Source organism: Pangasianodon hypophthalmus, chromosome 8 (assembly GCF_027358585.1).
Source record: "Pangasianodon hypophthalmus isolate fPanHyp1 chromosome 8, fPanHyp1.pri, whole genome shotgun sequence".
Taxonomy (NCBI): Eukaryota; Metazoa; Chordata; class Actinopteri; order Siluriformes; family Pangasiidae; genus Pangasianodon; species Pangasianodon hypophthalmus.
In genome coordinates, this window is record NC_069717.1 from 25,983,375 (window position 1) to 26,008,483 (window position 25,109).

At 41.4% G+C, this 25,109-nt stretch overlaps 3 protein-coding genes across 15 annotated transcripts in view; 1 reads left to right on the top strand and 2 right to left on the bottom strand.

Moving 5' to 3' along the window:
* The window catches only part of aak1a (AP2 associated kinase 1a), a 45,051-nt gene extending 33,544 nt beyond the window's left edge, over positions 1–11,507 (bottom strand). For 2 of the 11 annotated variants that reach the window (XM_026945782.3, XM_026945781.3), the window contains exon 1: positions 10,734–11,498. In XM_026945782.3, coding sequence (XP_026801583.1) covers positions 10,734–10,899 — 166 coding nt within the window. In that variant the 5' untranslated portion in view covers positions 10,900–11,498. Of the gene's footprint in view, positions 1–10,733 lie in introns of all 11 variants that reach the window. The other 9 variants (XM_034306458.2, XM_026945783.3, XM_026945784.3 and 6 more) reach the window with 7 other exon arrangements.
* A 2,573-nt stretch (positions 11,508–14,080) lies between these two features.
* On the top strand, positions 14,081–21,890 carry LOC113546011 (tripartite motif-containing protein 16). Of its 3 annotated transcripts, XM_053236007.1 has the most exons (7): positions 14,081–15,376; positions 17,641–18,063; positions 18,179–18,274; positions 19,196–19,429; positions 19,562–19,715; positions 19,796–19,846; positions 21,104–21,890. In XM_053236007.1, the coding sequence occupies exons 2-7, from the start codon at positions 17,686–17,688 to the stop codon at positions 21,640–21,642; spliced, it is 1,452 nt and encodes a 483-aa protein (XP_053091982.1). In that variant the 5' UTR covers positions 14,081–15,376; positions 17,641–17,685; the 3' UTR covers positions 21,643–21,890. The 3 variants fall into 3 exon arrangements, with proteins under 3 accessions (XP_053091982.1, XP_026801504.3, XP_026801503.3); XM_026945703.3 differs by lacking the exon at positions 14,081–15,376 and having other exon boundaries at positions 17,295–18,063; positions 18,182–18,274; XM_026945702.3 differs by lacking the exon at positions 14,081–15,376 and having other exon boundaries at positions 17,304–18,063.
* A 297-nt stretch (positions 21,891–22,187) lies between these two features.
* The window catches only part of zgc:152830 (uncharacterized protein LOC767682 homolog), an 8,697-nt gene continuing 5,775 nt past the window's right edge, over positions 22,188–25,109 (bottom strand). The window contains exons 11-16 of the mRNA XM_034307031.2: positions 24,910–24,985; positions 24,456–24,574; positions 23,507–23,590; positions 23,129–23,186; positions 22,830–23,011; positions 22,188–22,661 (exon numbers count right to left, since the gene is read on the bottom strand). Of these exons, the coding sequence (XP_034162922.1) occupies positions 22,533–22,661; positions 22,830–23,011; positions 23,129–23,186; positions 23,507–23,590; positions 24,456–24,574; positions 24,910–24,985 (648 nt within the window). The 3' untranslated portion in view covers positions 22,188–22,532. The remainder of the gene's footprint in view (positions 22,662–22,829; positions 23,012–23,128; positions 23,187–23,506; positions 23,591–24,455; positions 24,575–24,909; positions 24,986–25,109) is intronic.

A 25,109-nucleotide genomic window follows, 5' to 3' on the forward strand; every position in this document is an offset into this window, starting at 1 on the left:
AACACAAAAAAAATGAAAATGACCTCCACGTGTTGAAAGAACAGTGTGTGCTGTCGTGTTAATGATGTTTTAACACAGTCCTGAAAGACCAAGTGAAAGTTAATCTGTGAAGGAGCTCTTTATTAATACCTGTCCTGACACTTTCCATGCATCACGTGTCTGCGCACAGACGGATGTTAAACGCGGACATCCGGTTAGCCGGATTTTAATCAGATTGAGGTAATGATCGGCTCATTACACTCGCCAAGCCACTTCCTGTGGTTCTTGGCTTCGTCAGGACTGGACTGCCCTCACCGGTCATTTTTAATTTGCTAAGTCTCAGAAGTAAACGCTGACTCTGTCAGGCAATCTGCACACACACGCACACACACACATGGAGGAAAGCGCTATCTGCCCTGTTCCGCATACATGAGCACACAGACCCTCAGGACCTAATCAGCAAAAATCAATAAGGCTCAATAATAAAAATAACTGGCAACGGATTTCATTATCGATTAGTTGGTATAAGCTCTGAAACGTGCTCTGGCACGCACCACGTCACTTCACGCCAGACGTAGCAAAGCCATTTGAGTTAATTAGATTATAATTAGTTAAACTAGTTGGTAAATTGTTACATGTTGAAATTTCTTAACGTTCATGATACAAGATATATATTTGTAATACGTGTCATCAAGTAATATTGTAATTCAGCTTGGTTAAGTGTTCTGTAGTTCTGGAAAGAAATAATTTTTAACTGAATCTTTTTGGCATTTAGTATATTTTTTAAATAAATAACCTAACTACAAGGGAGAGTCAAATGAAAACCTCAATATTTTGCTTTGTTTATTGCAAACTGGTGTCACAGAAGTGTATGAGGTTTACACAGCAGTAGCTAGTTAATGAGAATATTACTGTACTGATTCTCTCGTTTATTTCACACTTTTTCATTTGACTCACTCTTCATCTATTAATAAAAAAAGATTTACTGATAATCAGAATAATCACTGGTTGCAGCTCTAATGAACACACATTCACACCTAGCGGATATCTAGTGCAGAAAATCCATCTGCCAGGGTGTTTTTGGTAGATTGGAGGAAACTGGGGAATCCAGATGAAACCCACACGGTGGAGAGAATATACGACCCTGGAGGGGCGTCAAAGCTTCTCACTGCACCACCATGTCACCCATTACATCCAGCAATAATCTAAAAATTCATGTGTGTCCATTAACTGAAGGAGTACGCTGCGTTGCTCCTTGAGGAAGCTGAATTTCAATCTACTGTTCATTTATTTCATTATTTATTCTTAATTCCAAACAACTTACGAATATCAACTGGGCCTAAGTACAGGAACACACACCGAACTTCACACAGCACACAAACACACACAGCACACAAACACACACTGAACTTCACACAGCACAGGAACACACACAGCACACAAACACACACCGAACTTCACACAGCACAGGAACACACACAGCACAAGAACACACACCGAACTTCACACAGCACAAGAACACACACCGAACTTCACACAGCACACGAACACACACCGAACTTCACACAGCACAAGAACACACACCGAACTTCACACAGCACACGAACACACACCGAACTTCACACAGCACACGAACACACACAGCACACAAACACACACCGAACTTCACACAGCACACAAACACACACCGAACTTTACACAGCACACGAACACACACCGAACTTTACACAGCACACAAACACACACCAAACTTTACACAGCACACGAACACACATCAAACTTCACACAGCACACGAACACACACTGAACTTCACACAGCACACAAACACACACAGCACACAAACACACATCAAACTTCACACAGCACACGAACACACACTGAACTTCACACAGCACACGAACACACACTGAACTTCACACAGCACACGAACACACACAGCACACAAACACACACCAAACTTTACACAGCACACGAACACACACCGAACTTCACACAGCACAGGAACACACACAGCACACAAACACACACCGAACTTCACACAGCACACAAACACACACTGAACTTCACACAGCACACGAACACACACAGCACACAAACACACACCAAACTTCACACAGCACAGGAACACACACCGAACTTCACACAGCACAGGAACACACACAGCACACGAACACACACCGAACTTCACACAGCACAGGAACACACACAGCACAAGAACACACACCGAACTTCACACAGCACAAGAACACACACCGAACTTCACACAGCACGCAAACACACACCGAACTTCACACAGCACACGAACACACACAGCACACAAACACACACCGAACTTCACACAGCACACAAACACACACCGAACTTTACACAGCACACGAACACACACCGAACTTTACACAGCACACAAACACACATCAAACTTCACACAGCACACGAACACACATCAAACTTCACACAGCACACGAACACACACTGAACTTCACACAGCACACGAACACACACTGAACTTCACACAGCACACGAACACACACTGAACTTCACACAGCACACGAACACACACAGCACACAAACACACACCAAACTTTACACAGCACACGAACACACACTGAACTTCACACAGCACACGAACACACACAGCACACAAACACACACCGAACTTCACACAGCACAGGAACACACACCGAACTTCACACAGCACAGGAACACACACCGAACTTCACACAGCACAGGAACACACACCGAACTTCACACAGCACGCGAACACACACCGAACTTCACACAGCACACGAACACACACAGCACACAAACACACACCGAACTTCACACAGCACAGGAACACACACCGAACTTCACACAGCACAGGAACACACACCGAACTTCACACAGCACAGGAACACACACCGAACTTCACACAGCACAGGAACACACACCGAACTTCACACAGCACACAAACACACACCGAACTTCACACAGCACACAAACACACACAGCACACGAACACACACAGCACACGAACACACACAGCACACGAACACACACAGCACACGAACACACACCGAACTTCACACAGCACAGGAACACACACCGAACTTCACACAGCACACGAACACACACAGCACACAAACACACATCAAACTTCACTCAGCACACGAACACACACCGAACTTCACACAGCACACGAACACACACCGAACTTCACACAGCACAGGAACACACACAGAACTTCACACAGCACACAAACACACATCAAACTTCACACAGCACACGAACACACACTGAACTTTACACAGCACACGAACACACACTGAACTTTACACAGCACACAAACACACACTGAACTTGACACAGCACACAAACACACACTGAACTTGACACAGCACACGAACACACACTGAACTTGACACAGCACACGAACACACACTGAACTTGACACAGCACACGAACACACACTGAACTTGACACAGCACATGAACACACACTGAACTTGACGCAGCACATGAACACACACTGAACTTGACGCAGCACATGAACACACACTGAACTTGACGCAGCACATGAACACACACTGAACTTGACGCAGCACATGAACACACACTTGTGGACTGATGAATAAATCAGCGGTTGAGCATCTATTATTTACACACAGGCCTCTATTCTGTTCACTAGACGCCTCCGATTCTAACTTACAACTCAAGTTCTTAACTATTTCTTGCTAAATTTTTTTTTTTTACCTTCCAGAACAATTGCACCAAGAAAATACTTTCTCTGTGCTGCTGTGTAAGAAGCACTTTTTCTGCTTCCTGGGCTGGGTTTCCCAGACAGGTGTGTGAAGTGGAGTAAAACAGGTCAGAGCAAACAGAGAGACAGAGTACACACTGACACCAAGCTGCTCCACTACACCACTCCAAACGACTTTAAATACAGGAGGGAAAGTAGGACAAGAGCGGGACAAGCGAGGCGAGGACACAGAGATATACAAGACAATAATCCAAAAAAGACAGGACGCTTAGACACGTGTACAACAGATCACGGAGACGGAATTTTACTACAGATCTCCAGTGTTTTAGCTAGACACAGTCTACATTCTGCACAAAGCACACAGGAGTAATAAGGATGAAGACGCAATTGGAGTCGGGATGAGTGTAATTAAAAGCGCTCTGATGTACCGTTTAGCATAGCCAATCATGTGACACGGTCTCTCCAGCTAAACTGCAAAACAGCCAGTACCAGTGAAGTCAAGTTTTAGTATTATTTTTAGAAAAGACTGGATACGACAAAAAGCCTATGATGTCAGTGACGGATGACTCAGAAATTCATTAGCTAGCTTACACAGCAAGTAAAATCTCTAATGTGCTCACTTTAGGGCTGGGCGATACGACACAAACATCATGTCCCAATTCTCGAAAGGTATTTCTACGACACGCGGTACGTATCACGGTGTACAGGGTTACTCCCAACCTGCCAGCAAAACAGCAGCGTAAGAATAAAATTAAAAATAAAACCTATTTGATACTTTTTAAACGTCCACAAATATAAATTAATTTGTATGTTTTTAGATTTAAAAAATAACAATGTTTAAAAAAATTTATAAAAAATATGTAACATTGAAAAGATATGTAACATTGAAACATTAAAAATCTAACAATTCTATCATTTGACATTTTTCAAGTTAAAGTATGAAATTTGATCAAAAACAATAAAAACAAAACTATTTTAATAAAAGGATATCATGGTATCCACAACGCCTCACTAAAGTGTACTGCAACATTAATTATAACGATATTTTATATCTATTATATCTATTATATCTATTATATTGTCACATCGGCCAGCTCTAATGCCCAGTCTCAGGTTTTGGTTGCCTGGAAATCTAACTGATCAATACAGACAATACCAAAGAAAAAACAAAGTTATCAAAGAAAAAATTCCAATTTTTCAGCTATGAAATTAGAGTGGTGTAAGGTTGCACGATATTGAAGAAAAATGCGATATGCGAGAACTTGTTAAACAATGTGACACGTGCTACGATAACGCTACAAGTGTGTAAAATCCATTTAAATTATATTTATATACACATTTATATATTTAAAAACTGAAAATGACAATCAACATTTATGTTTCATGTTGTTTTGAGGAAAAGAAAGCATTCTCTGCTATCCGCGTCGCCCTTAAACTTTAACTTTTCATAACTTTCTGAAGTATTAAAATCATTCAGTCATCGCGAGCCCTTGCGAAGTGCACATTGCAATATTTACATTTGTGATATTTCCATGATTTTGATATATTGTGCAGCCCGAGAGTGGTGTTGTGTCCTCACATTGTACCTAAAAGAGATTAATGTTGTCTGAGTTATTTTCTTGACATGTTTAACCACAAGGCGAGTCGTTCACACTAATTAATCCCTCCAGTAAAAAAGGTTTACCAGACAACATGGTTTATACATCGCTACCCACCGAACGAGAGCTATTGCTCTGCTCAGGTCAGTAAGAGGTGGGGTTTTTATGACTCTGCCACTACGAGGTGGAGGCAGCATGTTTTCTGCTTTCTGTTTATCTGCCTGAGATTCTCGTTAGCTTGATAGTTCAAGATCAAGTGTTTGAATGTTTGTAGGATTTTCATGGAACTATGATTGTATCCAGCAGATGAACTGATTAGATCCAAACAGCGATCAAGGTCACAGCAAGGTCATCAACATGGCTGGGAACACGTTCTGCTTGTTCCTTGTCTGCTGGATAACACCGAAGTAGCCTTTTATATCAATCGTGCACAGAAAGGCGTTTCGGTCTCGCACAGTTAGCGTCTTTCTCAGGGCTAATAAACGGGTTTGATCCAGTGCTACTGCAAGTTTATACTAATCTGAGGGTCAGTGCAGAAATGTGTAATATTCACTATGTTTAATTACTTACACAAGGTGAGAAAGCGCCACATTTCTGCTACATGCAGCTCATCCTTTGTGCAGTGAAAAATAAAGCCCAGACTGCACAATAAGGGAAGATTGCGACTCCATTTCTAAAAAGATTTTGATTTTGTTTATCAGTGTAAAACATAACATTTGATGGAACAAAAAACAAGAGAGAGAAACAATTATTAGTGATTACTGTGTTTGTCATAATGAAGCATAATGTTCATTCTCCTCAAAGCAAAAAACCTGAAGAAGACAAGCTGCGAATCAAATACAGCATCACAATCAGTGTTTTTAATGATAACCTTTTTTTTTCTTTAATCAAGGAAGAGCGGTTATGACTTACATCAGATAATCAGATTCATGAATCAGATAAAAAGTCCATAATAACACAAACACTAACCAATGTTGGCATCAAGTCTTCCAGATATAATCTTAAGTGGTCAGGGATTTCCTCTGGCTAATTTCTATAAAAAACAAAAAAAAAAAATTAAATAAAATAAAAAAAAATAATAATAAAAAAAAATAAAAGCTGATGTTTTGCTTCTAGTTTCAGGAAGCAAGAAATCCAGCAACAATTAGTAAGTAAAAACTGAAGAAAAAAAAATCCAGAACTTTTTTGTATTAATCTGATGAACAGAAAAATAAACAACATCTTATTTTAAACTTTTTAAACTCTTAAAATGAACATTTTACTTCAGTTCAGTTAAGTTTTACTGGCTTTTCTACTGCTACTTGCTGAAAAAGTCAGAATATCTTGTGCCCTGAAATGGAAGATAATGCCACAAATTCAAATCCGGTTGTGCGATTTTTTTTTTTGTATGTGCCTTGAGCGACATCACTTCCTGCACGGTTATGTTATCGCAAGAGCCTTTAAATAGATACGGGAAAGGAGGTCTCCTACATCCTGTGTGTGCATTCATGCTGAAGAGACAAGGAGAGAGACTGAAATATGCAACATAACTGTCGCAAACTCTCCGGCTAACAGAACCCACAACACCGATGCTGCGTGGAGCGTTGAGTAAGACTATAAATAGCCACTAGAATTCAATAAGAATGTCATAAGAGAGTATAAGATCATTGTGGCTGTGGGTGTAAAAGGATGAACTACAAGGATTTCAGCTGGTGCCATAAAAACAAGGCTGGACAGAAATCATCCTCCCCTCGGATCACGGGCCGAGCCACTCCCACTGACTCACAATCGCTATTTAAAGAGCATCATGTCTCTGGCATCCTGACCTCAGCGTAACACGCCGTACCACTGAGGTATGCAGGAAACACAGTGGCCTCAAATATCCTACCAACAAACAAAATGGCTCCACAGTGAACATCCATCCTGCCTCCCAACACTACACTTTATTTAATTACGCTAAACTAAATACAGCACTGTTAACAAGTGCGGCCGAATTCTCGAATCTGATTGGTCGGGAAATTGTTGATTCATTTTCTACAACAGCAGCTCTGCCATTATTTCTGTCTGTAATTCAAATCACAGGTTTATATCAATGCGCTCGTTTTAATACATTATCATTTCTATAGTAACGACTCATTCACAGGGACTTGTACGGGAGAAGCTAAAAATTAATAATCTCGCTTTTTAAAAAGTGTTGTTACTTAACAAAGGAAGAACACAACCGGGGTGGGCGATATGACAAAAATATCATCTCGATTCTCAAAAACGTTTCTGAGAAACACAATATGCATCACACATGATTTTTATTATGCCCACTAAAAAATTCATGTATTTTATTTTTCATATTTAAAAAAATAACACAGAAAGGGTGGAAATCTTTTTTTTTTTAAATCAGTAAAAATTTGAACATTTTACAATTTTAAAAGATTACGTACAAAATTTTACCATCAGCTGTCTCCAACCAGTTTGTAATTATTTAAAAATTCAAAACTATAAATATAAAGCTATCACAAGATCTCAGAAAAGTAAGTAATATATCATCATATCGCCGCTCAAACCTACGTATAATTGTTGAAATGGTGAAGTTTCCTGTAAAGAGACGTTTAATAAACTCTTATGGAAGGAGTCTCCAGTGTCAGCGCTTTGTCACAGGCAGTTTTCTGACACAAATGAAAGAAAAAAGAGAACCTTGTGAAAGAAGCGACTGATTATATCTGCAATAACGCAAGTTAAAACCTAACTAACACTGTGCTGTTATAGGAAAATAATCAACTCTGGAGAGGAAACACTACACACCACACCACCTAACCGCTGATTATTTTCCTTTCATAGCACACCTCCACTCTCTGTCTATTCCTAAATTAAGGTATATGAAGCATGTGAGGAGAGATTAATGGTTAGCTCTCAGCTGCTTCCCCGTAACAAGGTTCTACTAGCTAGAGTTTTGCACAAAGTGCCGTTCGCTCACAGGAGTATCACAAGGAGATGACTCACCCACGTTCTGCGAAACAAGGTCAATAGTCCAGCCTGACAAAGTGTAGTGTAGCTTACAGCAGTATTCGTCATGCTCATGAATCACCATGAGGTGTGCACGCCAGCTAAAGCAGCCATAGGATTAAAAAGGGGGGCATTCAGCATAAAAAAAGAAATGAATGAATGCTTCGTGACCACTTAAAAGCCTCGGACATGTAGAACACAACCTCTGATCGAATCACTTTGAAAGAAAAAAGTAAGCTAGCCGCTGAATGGAACAGCACTGACATTTAGAGAGTGTACGGACAAGGTGTATGGACAAGGTGTCTTAAATAAACCACCTGTGTGTGTAATATGTCCCTCGTTCTAAAAACGAATAAAATCTAATCATTCACTTGCTGTAAAAACGATCGCTGGTGCTTGTTCGGGTTGTGAGTTAGGCTCAGTTCAGACCTGCTATTAACAGCCGTCTCGAGTGATCCGATCACAAGTGGACAGCCGAGACGTCTAGACGTTCAAACCTGGAGTTATGATTGTGTTCGGATTTCATACATCATTTCCGCCAGAGGAAAAGCGACACACACATTTATCACACCCGTCTTCCGCGGCAGTTGTTTTCAGGCAGAAATGTCCTGCGAATCTTATTTTATGTACATGTACGGGCTGTTTCAAACGCTCTGCTCACGTGGTCTGCTAAAGAAACTTAGAAATGAACGGCAGAAGCCACGAGAGCCGGCAGAATGCTGTGGGTGCAGACTGGAAGTGCAGCGCAGAGGTATTGATTACATATGATTACGCACTTTCCGGCTAATGCAGTGATGCAGTTGATTAGTTGCTCCTTCACTGCTGTCCGGGACACATCGAGACACGTGCTGAGGAAATACGCGTCCCAGATCACCTCCGAATGTGGTCTTCGAGACGTGTTGGACCCCATTCACACCTGTACGTAGCGCTGAACACTTACAATCCCATCATCCAGGACGCATGTTAATGCCAGGTGTGAACGCGGCCTTACAGTATCACTACACGTTAATGCAAGTCAGTGAGTGTGTGTGACATCACAGTGAACTGAACATGTAATATGTAAGCTATAAAACACTTGGGGGCGTGCTGTTAAAGGACAATAATCAACGATGGAATGGCGAGATGAACCCAACGTGAATCGGAGTTACTGTTATCACCCCGAAGTTGATTATTTTGATTATTATTGATTATTGTTGATCATTTTCCTCTAACAACACATTTGACAACATGATTTGAAATGGATTTTTTTGATATGCAAATTTGCATGACATTTGCATACTGGAGCATGATAGGCTCTTCTATTTTGTGATGCAATAACACAAACCTGTCACATGTTTTCTTTTCGGAAAAGAACGCAGAAAGAAAAACATTGCAGTGATCATTACTGCACTTTGAGCACTCAACTCCATTCAACTCCATCAAATTCACTGAAAGATTTCAGTACTATTTAACAGGTTTAACATGACTTTAGTCTACTGTAATATATATATATATATATATATATATATATATATATATATATATATATATATATATATATATATATATATATATATATATATATTGTAAATGCAACATTTAGCTATATATTTTATAGAATTTAATAAAATTAATAAAAGTCTGTCTGTACAGTGGAAGTAAAAACACCTGTGCATTTTAGTGTTTGAAGAAAAACACTATCGCTTTCCTTGACCAGGGCGTGAATTTGGGGCAACACTGGATTAATCAACTATTAAGTGACATGAAGAAGAATGAAGAAAAGAAAAAAGGAAGGGAACTGAGAAAGAAGGAGAAGGGACGAAAGGGAGGAAAGTGAAGGAAAGAAAGAGACCTGAGGGAAAGTAAACTGAAGTGAGGAAACGCAAAAGGAAGCGAGGAAACGCAAGGGAAGTGAGGAAACACAAAGGAAAGTGAGAAAATGCAAAAGGAAGTGAGGAAACATAACGGGAAGTTAATGAAAGAAAGGGAAGTGAGGTAAAGAAAGAGAACTGAGGGAAAAGTAAACTGAAGTGAGGAAATGCAAAAGGAGGTGACTGAAGAAAGGGAAGTGAGGGAAAGGGAAGGGAAGTGAATGAAATAAAGGGAAGCGAATGAAATAAAGGGAAGTGAGGGAAAGAAAGCTGTGGGGAAAAGCAAAGGGAAGTGAATGAAAGAAAGGGAAGTGAATGAAAGAAAGGGAAGTGAGGGAAAGAAAGGGAAGTGAGGGAAAGCAAAAGGGAAGTGAGGGAAAGAAAGGGAAGTGAGGGAAAGAAAGGGAAGTGAGGGAAAGCAAAAGGGAAGTGAGGGAAAGCAAAAGGAAGTTATACAAAGAAAAGGAAGATATGGAAAGAAAAGTCACTGAGGGAAGAAAGATATAAAGAAAAAATATGGGGGGGGAGAGTGAGAGAGAGAGATAGAGAGAGAGAGAGAGAGAGAGAGAGAGGGTGTTTATGTTAGTTCACCTTCAGCCACTGTCTCCTCCACAGTGACCTGGTAGCGGCCGATGGTGAAAACGCGGCCGATGAAGGCGCCTCCTCCGCCGGATCCCGCGCCGCCTCCGGCCCCGGCGCCTCCAGACCCGGGCCCCGAACTCACCGCTTCCCGTCGGCTGTCGAAAAACTTCTTCATTGTCGCCGTTGTGTGTTACAGAGAAACTCAAACTCTTCCGCTGTCACTCCGGAAACATGAAGCGGAGCCCGTGGAGCCTCAGCTGTCTGTAATGTAGTGCTACTGCAGTGCAGCTTAGGAGCGTATAATCTCATTAAAAACACCCAAACCAAGAGAAAATAACACACAAGCTGACACGGCTAAAATATAAATAAATATAAATACATGTATCGTAGGACCATAGTGTTGAAAAAAAGAGAGAAAAAGCCACGTCCACAAAGCAGCTGAGCTCCGCTGTACGGCTGTCGCTAGTGCTGTGGGTGAGTCACGGCACAAACACAGCTAACGTCAGCTAGCCGGGTTAGCTCGCACAGCCGGGGGGAAGCCAAACACACAGCCACGGGCTAGCTGTCACTGCTAGCGCTGTGTCCCGACACCCAACACGCCATGAAATCCCAACACAGCGAGTTTAAAAATGAATAAAGCAGCAGACAGTGTTCATGGAGCTCAGAGCTCAGCTGGAGCCCGAACAGGCTGCTGAGGCAATGACGCAACTGCGCCGCCTCTAACGTTCACGCGCGTTAGTAATCCGTTACTTAGTAAACATCCACCATCACCACCATCACTACTGCTAATGTTACTGCTAATGTTACTACTGTTACTGCTGCTCTGGACCCCGACTGGGACAATTATGATGCAAAAAATAATGCTGATGATGGTGATGATGGTGATGGTGCTGTCACTTCCACTCATTCACAGATTCCAGGAAAAGGCGAGAAATGAATCGGTTTAATTCACTTCCTGTGTGAACTGTGGTGTTAGAGATCACCAACAACCCCATCAAACACAGCTACAGCCCCAACTACCCCATCAAACACCACTACAGCCCCAAACAACCCCATCAAACACCACTACAGCCCCAAACAACCCCATCAAACACAGCTACAGCACCAACTACCCCATCAAACACCACTACAGCCCCAAACAACCCCATCAAACACAGCTACAGCACCAACTACCCCATCAAACACCACTACAGCCCCAAACAACCCCATCAAACACAGCTACAGCACCAACTACCCCATCAAACACCACTACAGCCCCAAACAACCCCATCATACACCACTACAGCCACAAACATCCCCATCAAACACCACTACAGCCACAAACATCCCCATCAAACACCACTACAGCCCCAAACAACCCCATCATACACCACTACAGCCACAAACATCCCCATCAAACACCACTACAGCCACAAACATCCCCATCAAACACCACTACAGCCACAAACATCCCCATCAAACACCACTACAGCCACAAACAACCCCATCAAACACCACTACAGCCACAAACATCCCCATCATACACCACTACAGCCCCAAACAACCCCATCATACACCACTACAGCCACAAACAACCCCATCGAACACAGCTACAGCCCCAAACAACCCCATCAAACACCACTACAGCCCCAAACAACCCCATCAAACACCACTACAGCCCCAAACAACCCCATCAAACACAGCTACAGCACCAACAACCCCATCAAACACTGCTACAGCCACAAACAACCCCATCAAACACCGCTACAGCCACAAACAACCCCATCAAACACAGCTACAGCCACAAACAACCCCATCAAACACAGCTACAGCCACAAACAACCCCATCAAACACCACTACAGCCACAAACAACCCCATCAAACACCGCTACAGCCACAAACAACCCCATCAAACACCGCTACAGCCACAAACAACCCCATCAAACACCGCTACAGCCACAAACAACCCCATCAAACACAGCTACAGCCACAAACAATCCCATCAAACACCGCTACAGCCACAAACAACCCCATCAAACACCACTACAGCCACAAACAACCCCATCAAACACCGCTACAGCCCCAAACAACCCCATCAAACACAGCTACAGCCCCAAACAACCCCATCAAACACCACTACAGCCGCAACTACCCCATCAAACACAGCTACAGCCCCAACTACCCCATCAAACACCGCTACAGCCACAAACAACCCCATCAAACACAGCTACAGCCACAAACAACCCCATCAAACACAGCTACAGCCACAAACAACCCCATCAAACACCACTACAGCCACAAACAACCCCATCAAACACCACTACAGCCACAAACAACCCCATCAAACACCGCTACAGCCACAAACAACCCCATCAAACACAGCTACAGCCACAAACAACCCCATCAAACACAGCTACAGCCACAAACAACCCCATCAAACACCACTACAGCCACAAACAACCCCATCAAACACCACTACAGCCGCAACTACCCCATCAAACACAGCTACAGCCCCAACTACCCCATCAAACACCGCTACAGCCACAAACAACCCCATCAAACACTGCTACAGCCCCAAACAACCCCATCAAACACAGCTACAGCCACAAACAACCCCATCAAACACCACTACAGCCCCAAACAACCCCATCAAACACCACTACAGCCACAAACAACCCCATCAAACACCGCTACAGCCACAAACAACCCCATCAAACACAGCTACAGCCACAAACAACCCCATCAAACACAGCTACAGCCCCGTCAAACACCGCTACTGCCACAAACATGCTCATTAATTCATCTACAGTCCTAAAGCTAACATCCACCAGAATGCACAGACTTCTGGGAATTGTAGTTTCACTACATGACATGACATCAGCGCTGTGTGTGTGTGTGCATGTGAAACATCATTCAGATCAGCAGATAGCGCATGCTCAAAAAAAAAAAACTCGCTTGACTATGATGATGATGTCATAAAACAACCTGCATATATTTCCATATCTAAACAGGTTACACGAAGAGTTTCTCAAGACACTTACAACAGAACTGAATAGAATTCATCATATAATAATATGATGTTATAATGTATAATATAATATAATATAATATATTCTAATATAAGTTTTATCACATTAGAATAGAATAGAATTATATCAGATTAGAGTAGAATAGTTTTATCACGACAGAACAGAACATTGTCAAATATAATAAACTTTAATCACAACAGACTAGAATAGAACTTTAATAGAATAAAATTGAATTAAAATTTATTACAATAGAGAATATAATATAATAGAAAAGCTATACGTTTTATCACAATAGAATAGAATAGAATTATATCAGATTAGAATAGTTTCATCACAGTAGAATTGTATTGTATTGTCCCAGTATAATAGGTTAGAATAGAAACGTTTAGAATAGAATAGAATATTGTCATAATGTAATAGAATAGAATAGAATAGTTTTTATGACAATAGAATAGAGTGTGTCAGCACACACATGCCTGTGGCTAGTTAAAGCTAGATAACTATGAATATCTTCAGTTACAAATGCCCTTGTCATTTCTACATAAATAGTAAATTATGTAGAATGTTACATCAAAAATCCACCAATGCTGCCCCCTAGTGGTACATTTACATTTACATTTATGGCATTTGGCAGACTCCCTTAACCAGAGCTCATTACAGAAGTGCTTTGAAGTCTCTATCAATAAATACATTCTGATGCTGGTTCACTAGGTCCCAGACTAAGAATGCCATCAGTCCAATAACTTTATTGGAAGATAATATAGTAACAAGTGCTCAGACAGTGCAGTTTTTTATAAATTGCTAATTTAAGAGCTATAGGAAGAGGTAAGTCTTTAGACGTCGCTTGAAGACCGCCAGTGACTCAGCTGTTCAGACATCTAGAGGAAGTTCATTCCACCACCTCGGTGCCAGAACAGAGAAGAGTCTTGATGCATGCCTTCCTTGTACCCTGAGAGATGGTGGGACCAGTCGAGCAGCGCTAGAGGATCGGAGGGAGCCTGGTGCAGTGCGGGGTGGGATAAGTGCTTTAAGGTAAGTGGTCTGTTTTTGATTTTGTAGGCGATCATCAGTGGCAGATACAGGAAGCCAGTGGAGGGAGCGGAGCAATGGGGTGGTGTGGGAGAACTTAGGAAGGTTGAAAACCAGTTGTGCTGCTGTGTTCTGGATCAGTTGCAGAGGACAAATGGTGCTCAGAGGCAGATCTTTCAGTGCAGGAGTCCAGTCTCGACATGACAAGGGACTGAACAAGCACCTGAGCTACCTGTGTGGACAGAAATGGATGAATCCTTCTGATGTTATAAAGGATCCTGAGATGTGGATGAATACCCAGGATGAACAGCAGTTCAGTTTTGCTGGGATTAAGTTTCAGCTGATGAGATGTCATCCATGATGAGATGTCTGCCAGACATGCTGATATCTGAGCAGAAACGTGAGTGTCTGAGGGAGGGAAGGAGAGGATGAGTTGAGTGTCATCAGCATAGCAGTGGTATGAAAACCCATGTGAGGACATGACTGCACCAAGAGATCGAGTATAGAGGGAGAACAGGAGAGGACCAAGTACTGAGCCTTGTGGGACGCCAGTGTAGAGTGTAGAGGAGCAGATGTGGATCCCCTCCATGTCATCTGATATGACCAACCTTCCAGGTAGGAAGCAAACCATTGCCATGCAGCACCACAAATTCCTAGTACTCCTAGTACTCTAGTGGTACGCTAATGATACTCTAGTGGTACTCTAGTGGAACACACACTGCGTTGCCAGTGCAGTTACAATGGCGTTTAATTGGAGGGAAAAAAATTCTCAATCTCAAACATATGCTAGAACAGTTCAGGTTTCACTGTTAGCTCCTAAAACAAAAGAGCAAGGGCTTCTTTTCTCACTCACCATTGGGTCCAGACTTACATTAAAAATATATTGTTTTTTTTCTCTGTATGTCTCTATTGGAAATAAATTAAATAGACCTAGACATCAAACCATGAAAATCATACATCCAGTCATGTGTGTCTAAACTATTGGTACCGTTTTACAGAATTAAAACAGAAGAGTAATATAATGTACCAATTCTTTCATGAGGCCTTTCAAAGAAAATGTTCAGTTCTTACTCTTATGGAAATATTCATCAGTTAAAATTATGCATCACATCACACATAAAAAGTCAAACCATCTGTGAGGCAGGATAATTAGATGAATTCATTCATTCGAGATAAAGTTCAGAAGCGTTTAAGAGATAATGTTTTAATCAGATCAAGACATTCCCAGGACTGTTTCTCAGCAGCAAAACTGTGTTACGTAGAAATGACGTATAAATAATTCTCAAAAAGTGTTTTCAAATAGAACTAAGAGATGTAAATGAGGTGAAGAGGAGAGCTTATTTCCTCTCTGTAGCTACGAATGAGTTTGCAGCTGAAAGGAGGAGAAAGAAGCTGACACGCCTGATCCACCTAACGCTCGAAAAGACATACTACACATACCACTGACACTAAACCCTGCCTAAGAGCAGCATGTGAAAAACAGGATTATTTCCTGCATGCCCTGTGAGCCAGATGGACAGATATAAGAGAGAAAGAGAGATTTCTGTAAGGAACTAACTTGTTCCATAACTATAACAAAAAAATAGATAAACTAATAAAAATTTCTTCATCAGTAAATGAAAAATAGTAATCTATGGCTAAGTGCTGTGGCATAAGAGGAATAAAACACTTTGAAACAGTATCAGAAGCTCTGCTTCACATCGCTGATTAATTTCCACGTGTTTTATTCCTCACACAGCTCAGATAGGACGTGGCAGTGTTGTTAGACTTGAACTGATAATGGCTAACAGTAAAGTCTAAACAGCACAGCACCCATTCCTTGTGAGTAATTAACTGGTCAGAATAACTGGAAAGACCACGTTTTACACGTACACGTTTTACAGAGTGGCAAAAATATCTATTTTCCACAAAAAGAGCAAAAGAGCTTACATTACCAGGAACAGCTCACACTCCCGAGCTCAGGATCAGCCACCTTTACAGAAAAGTCACGCAAGTTTCACCTGTGAATAATCACATGAGAAAATTTACACACGTGGCTTTTAGACACTTCACGTGTTATGTTGTGCACATTCTCATGCGTGGATTTTCACAATAAGTGCATGTTTTTCACGATTCATTTATTCATGTGAGTTTGTTCACACGATTCATTTTTCACGAGTTTCTTCGCACAATTAAATTTTTCACTATTTACTTCACAATTCATTTATTTTCACATGATTTTCTTCACAAAATTCATTAATTTTCACTAGTTTGTTCACACAGTTCATTTTTCACATGATTTTCTTCACACAATTAAATTTTTTCACTTGATTTTCTTCACACAATTAATTTATTTTAACATGATTTTCTTCACATGGTTCATTTATTTTCACATGATATTCTTCACAATTCATTTACATTCATGTGAATTTCTTCACGATTCATTTATTTTGATTGACAAAATGTGATTTTTAAAAATATATATATTAATTTATATTCCCATCTGATTTTTGTCATCGAATAAGAAATGCTTGTGTTTTTATGACACAGCTATACTTTTCTACAGCATGACATCCAATTTAGATTTGTTTTTGTGTGACTCATTGTGCAGGTTAGTCCACCCACAGCCACAGGTGTGTAATAAGACACTCCTACAGAATCAGTGCTCACATCGCTTAAGAAACAAAAGTAAAAGCAGCTCGCTTTGTTTTCACGGTTTGTTCCGCCTCTGTGAGTGCAGTAAAATGGCAGAAGCTGTTCTAAAAGCGCAGGACTCGTTCTGCTGTCCAGTCTGCCTGGATCTCCTAATGGACCCAGTGACGATTCCATGTGGACACAGTTATTGTCTGAGCTGTATTAATGGCTGCTGGGATCAGAAAGGAAATTATGTTTGTCCCCAGTGCAGAGAGACGTTCACTCCGAGGCCTGTTCTCAAGAAGAACACCATGCTGGCTGAACTGGTTGAGGCACTGAGGAAGACGAGACTTCAGGCTGCTACTGTTGCTGTCTCTTACGCTCAACCTGGAGACGTAGAGTGTGATGTCTGCTCTGAGAAAAAGCACAAAGCCGTCAAGTCCTGTATGGTGTGCCTGGCCTCGTATTGTGAAGCTCACATTCAGACTCACTACAATTCTCCTGCGTTAAAGAAGCATAAGCTGGTCGAGGTCTCCATGAATCTTCAGCAGAAGATCTGCTCTCAGCATGGCAAGCTCTTGGAGATTTTCTGTCGCACTGATCAGAAGTTCATTTGTTGCTTGTGTGTAATGGATGAACATAGTGGTCATCAGACAGTCTTACCTATAGCAGAAAGAGCTGAGAAACAGGTGAAAACCTAATGTTTAAATCTTACATAGCATTGTTCCTGTAAAACATTTTGAATGGCATGGCATATATAATATATGCATATTGTATTGTGATTTGTCTGTATTTTGTTTAAAGAAGCAACTGGTGGAGACCCAGAGAGAATCCCAGCAGAGAATCCAAGAGAGAGAGAAGAAAGTACAAGAGCTGAAACAGGATCTGGAGTCGGTCAGGGTTAGTACTAGAGGAGAAGAAAACAGGAATGTATGGGGCTGGATTATATTCTAACATATTTGATTGTCTAGGCAACCTTCACTTATTAAACCCCCACTCATTCTGACACCCTGGTTTTAGACACAATACAAAAAACCTGTGTGCTTTAAATCAGAGTTCATCCTAATTAATAAGTGTCTGCATGCCACAGCGGTTCAACAGTAGTGGTCCTTATATTTCATACTGAAATGGAATATGAAATGTGAACATAATATTTACTGATGAAAAATATTCTGCAGTAGTTTCTAGGCTAATGGACTGGCGTCCTATTCAGGGTGTATTCCCACCTTGAGCCCAGCGTTCCCGGGATTGACTACAGATCCACTGCAACCCTGACCAGGATAAAGCCCTTACTGAAGATGAATGAATAATGAACAATTTTAGCTAATATATTCTGCAAAAGGTTTCTGGGGTCTATGGATATGGTTTTTTTTTTGTGAGAGAAATAGCCTTGGCGAATCATCCTGACCACAAAAAACAGCTTTCTGGCTCTCTTTTGGGTTATTACCACAGAAATGGATGCACCATTGGACACCAGATTTAGACTGGCAGTAAGGCGCATATAGTAAACAATAGTAAACACCACCGTGCATGTGTCTATTAGAGATCCAATTCTACAGAGCTAGAGGTGGGTTGTAAAAAAGGGTGTACTCTCTAGATTGTGCTTACCTTCTTGCTGATTTTTCCTCTAGCTGTCCAGACTTTGAAAACCACTGAGCTCCACTTTGAAGAACAGGATCAACTAATAGCTTGGATTCACCCTCGCTACTTTTTATAACAATAACATAGTAATCTGTATTACTACAGCACTCTTAATTTGGAAAACAAAACACTATTCCAGAATTTAAGGGTGTTATAATAAGACATGTTGTCTCTTAACAGCTCTCTGCACAGACAGCTGTTAAAGAAAGTGAGAGGCTCTTCACTGATCTGATTCAGTCCATTGAGAAAAGAAACGTGGAGGTGAAGGAACTGATCTGGGCTCAGGAGAAAGCTGAACTGACTCTGGTGGAGGAACTTATAGAGAACCTGGAGCAGGAGCTTGCTGATCTGAGGAAGAGAGATGCTGAGCTGGAGGAGCTTTCACACACAGATGACCACATCCATTTCCTCCAGGTAAAATGACAGATTTTCTGATCACCTAACCAAGGAGCAGCTCTGACAATGGTATGTCTAATAGACTACGTGTGCTTTGGCTCTAAAAAGCATCGTCTCACTCCATCTGTGTGTGTGTGTTTATCTCTGCAGAGTTTCCAGTCTCTCAGTGTCCCTCCTGGACTTGCAGAATTACCCAAGTTTATGATCAGACCTAAATTTTCCATAGAGGAACTGAGGAAAGCTGTAACTGGACTGACAGAGCAAGTGGAAAAGTTCTATAAACTGCAGTTAGTCAAATCTGGAGGTAGAATGAATTTTGTCAGAGTTCTTGTTAAAGAAAATTAGAGGAAGAGAATTTAATTGTTTTGTCTTGTTTTTGAATAGACTATAGTGCCTTGTTGCCTGAGCCAAAGACCAGAGAAGACTTTATGAAATGTAAGTGTCACATACCCATTATTATCAATCATGAACTTCTGATTAATCCTCTTTCTTGGTGCAGTCACATGGATGACTGGGATATTATATACAGTATACTCTTCTGTATGGCCTAAATTTGCTTAGTGGAACTTGATTTCATTGCCACCTCACAGCTCCAGACTCCCAGGTTAAATTCTGAGCTTGAGTTACTGTCTATGTGGAGTTTTGCTTACATGTGCTTTCACATGGGCTTTCTGTGGGTTCTCTGGTTTCCTCATACTATCCAAAAGCATGAAAGGTGGACTGGCTAGTCCAACTTGTCTCTAAGTGTCAGTGAGTATGCCAATGATCCTGCCTTAGTAGAGCTTCCTGTGGTTGTCAAGCAAGAACGGGCCAAATTTGAATAGGGGTTCTATCACATCCCTGACAGGGACCCATGGCCACTCCTCTAGACCTTAACCCTCTCAGGCTACCAGATAGTTAAGCTGTTAAGGATAGTACTCACAGCAAACTCAGTCCACCATAAAAGTGGGAGGTTATGTTTCCAAGATTCTTGCAGGTCACAGGAAACCACAGGCCCCAGGACCCTGGGGAAGACAGACACAGAATGAGGGGGGATATATGGAAAAAAGAAGGCAGGACTGAGCTTCTAAGACACGAGGTTAGAGGTTAATGTTTTGGGTTGATAGTCTCTCTGTATTCTGGTGCCTCCCCAGTCAGCTTGTTCCCACTGGCCAGCTGTACATGGGCAAAGACTCAGATAATAGAAGACATGTTTGAATAAAAAAGACTCAGTCTTTTTGCATGCAGTGGGGGGACCTGCAAATGGTATAAAATAGTAAGTTCAACTGATCAACCGCCATCAGTATTGCAGTACTACCTTCCAATTCTGGGAGATCTGTAGCGAAGTCCAAAAAAGGGTTGCCCAGAGCCATCAGGCGTATAGGAAATTGTTACAGTGTCCTGGCAGGCAGCTGGATCAGCATGAAGAGTGGATCACCAATAACAAGAGGCAAACAGTAATTGCTTCACTGTTCTGTGATTTGAGTTCATAATCTCTCAGGGATAGTGGGAACACTTTTCCCTTGCACCACTCGGGGAGCCCAAGACACTGGTGTTAGTACACAAGGGAGGCAGAGTGCTGGAACATACTACCAGGGATGGACCAGTGACATCTCTTTTGTCTTTCACTTTTCACTGTAAACTTTTTTTATTTTTCATAACTTTCTTTATTAAACTTTTGATTCTTAAACATAGTTTTTGTGCCCGAAACAGATTTCTGTCAGCTGACTCTGGATCCAAACACAGCACACCGTCGGCTCTCTCTATCTGAGGAGAACAGAAAAGTAATGGTGACTCGTCAGGCTCAGAACCCTCCTGATCATCCCGACAGATTTGACATGACACAGCAAGTTCTGTGTAAAGAGACCTTGCTGGGGCGTTGTTACTGGGAGGTCGAGCAGATTAGCAAGTACAATTCTTCAATTGCAGTCTCTTATAAAGGCATCAGCAGGAAAGGCACAAGCAATGAGTCTAGCTTTGAGCAAAATGACAAGTCCTGGAGTTTCACTTGTTTTAAGTCGAATTATTTCTTTAAACACAATAACAATTACACTGAGGTCCCTGTAGAGTCATGCTCCACCAGAATAGGAGTGTATCTGGATCACTGGGCAGGAACTCTGTCCTTCTACAGTGTCTCTGACACCATGACTCTTCTCCACAGAGTCCACACCACATTCACTCAGCCCCTCTATGCTGGCTTTCAGATTTATGGTTATGATAACTGTTTTCAAATATGTGGTCCTAATCTGTAAAAGCCTGACATTTCCATTATGTAGTTGCCTAAATTGCTCTGGATGAGGGCGTCTGCCAAATGCCATAAATGTCGGATAAATTGTGTATCACAAAATGATGTATAATTCAATGTGTATTTTAAATTATATTAAACATCTTATCCACTGTGTACATCATGGTGCGCATATATATAAGGAATTATACTGTTCATTTTATTTTGTAGTCAAGTCTGCACTTTACTAAAACAGTTCCTCATATCAGAATGCCTAACTACTTTAATTCCGAAGTTCAATCAAGCTTTGAAATTTCTACATTAAAAACCATGAGCTTGTTGTTTCTTGCTGAATCGGATTTATTTGTCGAGCTTAGACATACATGTGCCATTCATACACAACAAAGCTGGATGTACAAAATACATCATTCACATTTGTCATCATCATCATCATCATCATCATCCCTGAGTATTTTCTGTTCAGATCGTGTTCAGGAAGGCTGAGAGGGAACAGTCTGGAGGGATGAGACTGTGGATGGATGGAGTGATAGCACTGAAATAAAAAGACAATAATGCCACAGACAGAAGGATTTATTCTGAGCGAATTATATTTAGATGGAAAACCGATACAAGAACCATCACATAGCACTTTTCCATGAACAAGCTGCCTAATCTGGAACCGTTCCACATGCTTTCACTTGTAGAATTATCCACGATTGTCTATTTTTTTTAACCATGTGTTTGATATAAAATTGGATTATATAATGGTTTTGGTCTTTAATCAGTGAAAATGTGGGTCAGTTCTCACTGTTCCAGTTTCAGCATCATGTTGATGGAAGAGATGCATCATAAATCATAGAAGATTAACGTTCCATAGGATACACAGTGTTATTGCGATATTGATGGACAGGAGGCACGTCAGTTCAGGATGTATTTGGTTGCCATGGCGAGAAGAGGAGCTCCAGTGGGGACTCCTGGGAAAGGACCACTGGAACCAGCAATGTCAATATGAGAGTAGGGGAGAGGCTTCTCAGAGTCCACTCCATACTGAGAGAGAGAGAGACAGAGAGAGACAAAGACAAGAGACACAGAGAAGAGAGAGAGAGATGTATGTGATTTTGTTAAATTCTAGAGAACGTGATAATTGGAAAGCCATTAGCGTGTGTGTGTGGTGAGTGTGTGCAAGCGTGTGTGAGAGTGTGTGCAAGTGTGTACCTGGTCCAGGCCGGAGGTCATGATGAGGAAGGCTGCAGGAGTCTGGTGTCCGCGTGGCGTGGCGGACGAGGGCAGGTTGTTACACTGCAGGATGTCCTCATACTCAGACTTCCCTTTGTGGAACTCGTAATCCTCCCTACGGATGGTGGACACTTCGAACATGTCGCCCAGAACCTCGCCCGCTGACACACACACACACACACACACACACACACACACACACACATAATAATTACAAACAGCATACAGTAAATTCCTGCACACGTTAAATACAAAATCCTTTTTGCACTCTTACACACCTTTCTGCCACTTTAAGGCGTTGTCTTCACGACGTGCAGCTCCGTTATCCAGAATGATCTAAACACACCGAGATTAGTGTTATTTACAAAAAAACACACAGATTTCATTGTTGCAAACAATTTTTACACAAAATCCTCAGATATGTTTTATTTTCAACTAGCTCAGTTTTATGTACTATAATTTTAGACCTGATTAGAGAAAAGTGTTTTGCACTTTTGCTCACTGCAAGGCTGGAGTGTGTGTACATCAGCGTAAGAATGTTTCCTTCTTTATGTGCGTTAAGAACGTTGTGTGAAGGTTTGCTGAAATTTTGAACACATTGCTAAAGGAAGGCAGCAAAATGAGCTAAGAGTGTATGTGAGTGTATGTGAGATTACAGAGTAATTGGGTCCCATGGCTCTGATGGCGTGACCGGTCAGAGTGGCGATGGTGAAGAGATGTGGAGAGACCTCTTTCACCGCCTGAGGGAAAACACACACACACACACACACACACACACAAATAATAACTACTTATACAACATATTTTTGAATATATTTGAATATATTTGAATAATATATAGTTATATATCCTTCTAAGTGCTTAAATTTTTAGGTGGGTTTTCACATTTTTTTTCCATAAATACAAAAACTAAAGATGACAATGCCATTTTTTCTTTTCTAATACAGACATTGATACTGAAACCTTGAGCATCAGTCAATAGCGAAATTCCAGACTTTTCCAGTTGTTACAGGATCAGATTGAATTCATTCTTTTTTCTCTCTCTGATATCCAACCCACCGTTCTTTACTGCTATCAGCCTGATACCAGTCCTGGGTATTAGATCAGTACCATCACTAACAAAACCACTTAACTGCACATTCACCAAAAAAAAAAACAAAAAACTTTAACAAACTCTAATGTAAAGGTGTTGATGTTGAAGCGCAGTGCAGGCCCACAGTGAGTAAAGACAAATCTTTATGAGGGACACGAGGAGACATTGTGCACTGTGTGTGTGAAAATAAAGCCCACAATGCTGATGATGTCAGAATGACAGACGGCATGCGAACACATTAGTGCAGAACATTGAGCTGGACTGTTATCAGAGTCACATGGCTGTTTAAACCGAGGCTGTTTACACATCATGCAGATTTCAGTGAGCTTTAATGAAATTGCAAAATGCAAAAAAGTCAGGGATGTGTGTTAGATAAGAGGAAATAAAAATAATTTCTAGATTTGTGCCACTTTCACCTGCAGGGTGAACTACTGCTAAACCACAGAACCAACTCCAATTAACAGCTGGATTAGTGTGTGTGTGTGTGTGTGTGTGTGTCTGTGTGTCTGTACCTTCTCTTTCATCTCACAGAGCAAATCCACCATAACCATGCGTCCTTCAGCATCAGTGTTTCCAACACGCACTCTGCGACCAGCTCGAGATACGATCAGCTCGTCAGCCACGTAGCAATCTGCAAGCAAACACACACACACACACACACACACACACACACACACACACACACACACACACACACACGACAAATCTTTATCAACTCTAGAAAACATTGGTAACGATGGCAATGATTTGTGTCTTGCAAACTGTATGAGCACCTAAATAAAAAGAGAAGGAGGAGGAGGAGGAGGAGGAGGAGAAGCCTGGAGAGACTACACAAGCTTGTAAAAGATCAGCATCATATACAATAAAAATAATAAAACCGGCAGATATGTGCAAGGAGAGTGTTGAATTAGCACACAGTTCCCCCTCACACACTGATCTACACGAGTCTGTGTAAGAGAACCCCACCTGAGCCCACACTGTTGCGCACCATCGCCATGGAACCTACAACCTTCAGCTGTTTGGGCTTCAGCTTGGCCAGGATCTGAGACAGAAGGGAAAGAAGCAGAGATTAACAGACAACACAGAGAGGAAAAACTCCTCAACTCATTCATTATAACTGAATGAAAAAAAAAAAAGTCATTGTCATCTAGCTAACTTGTGGCCAA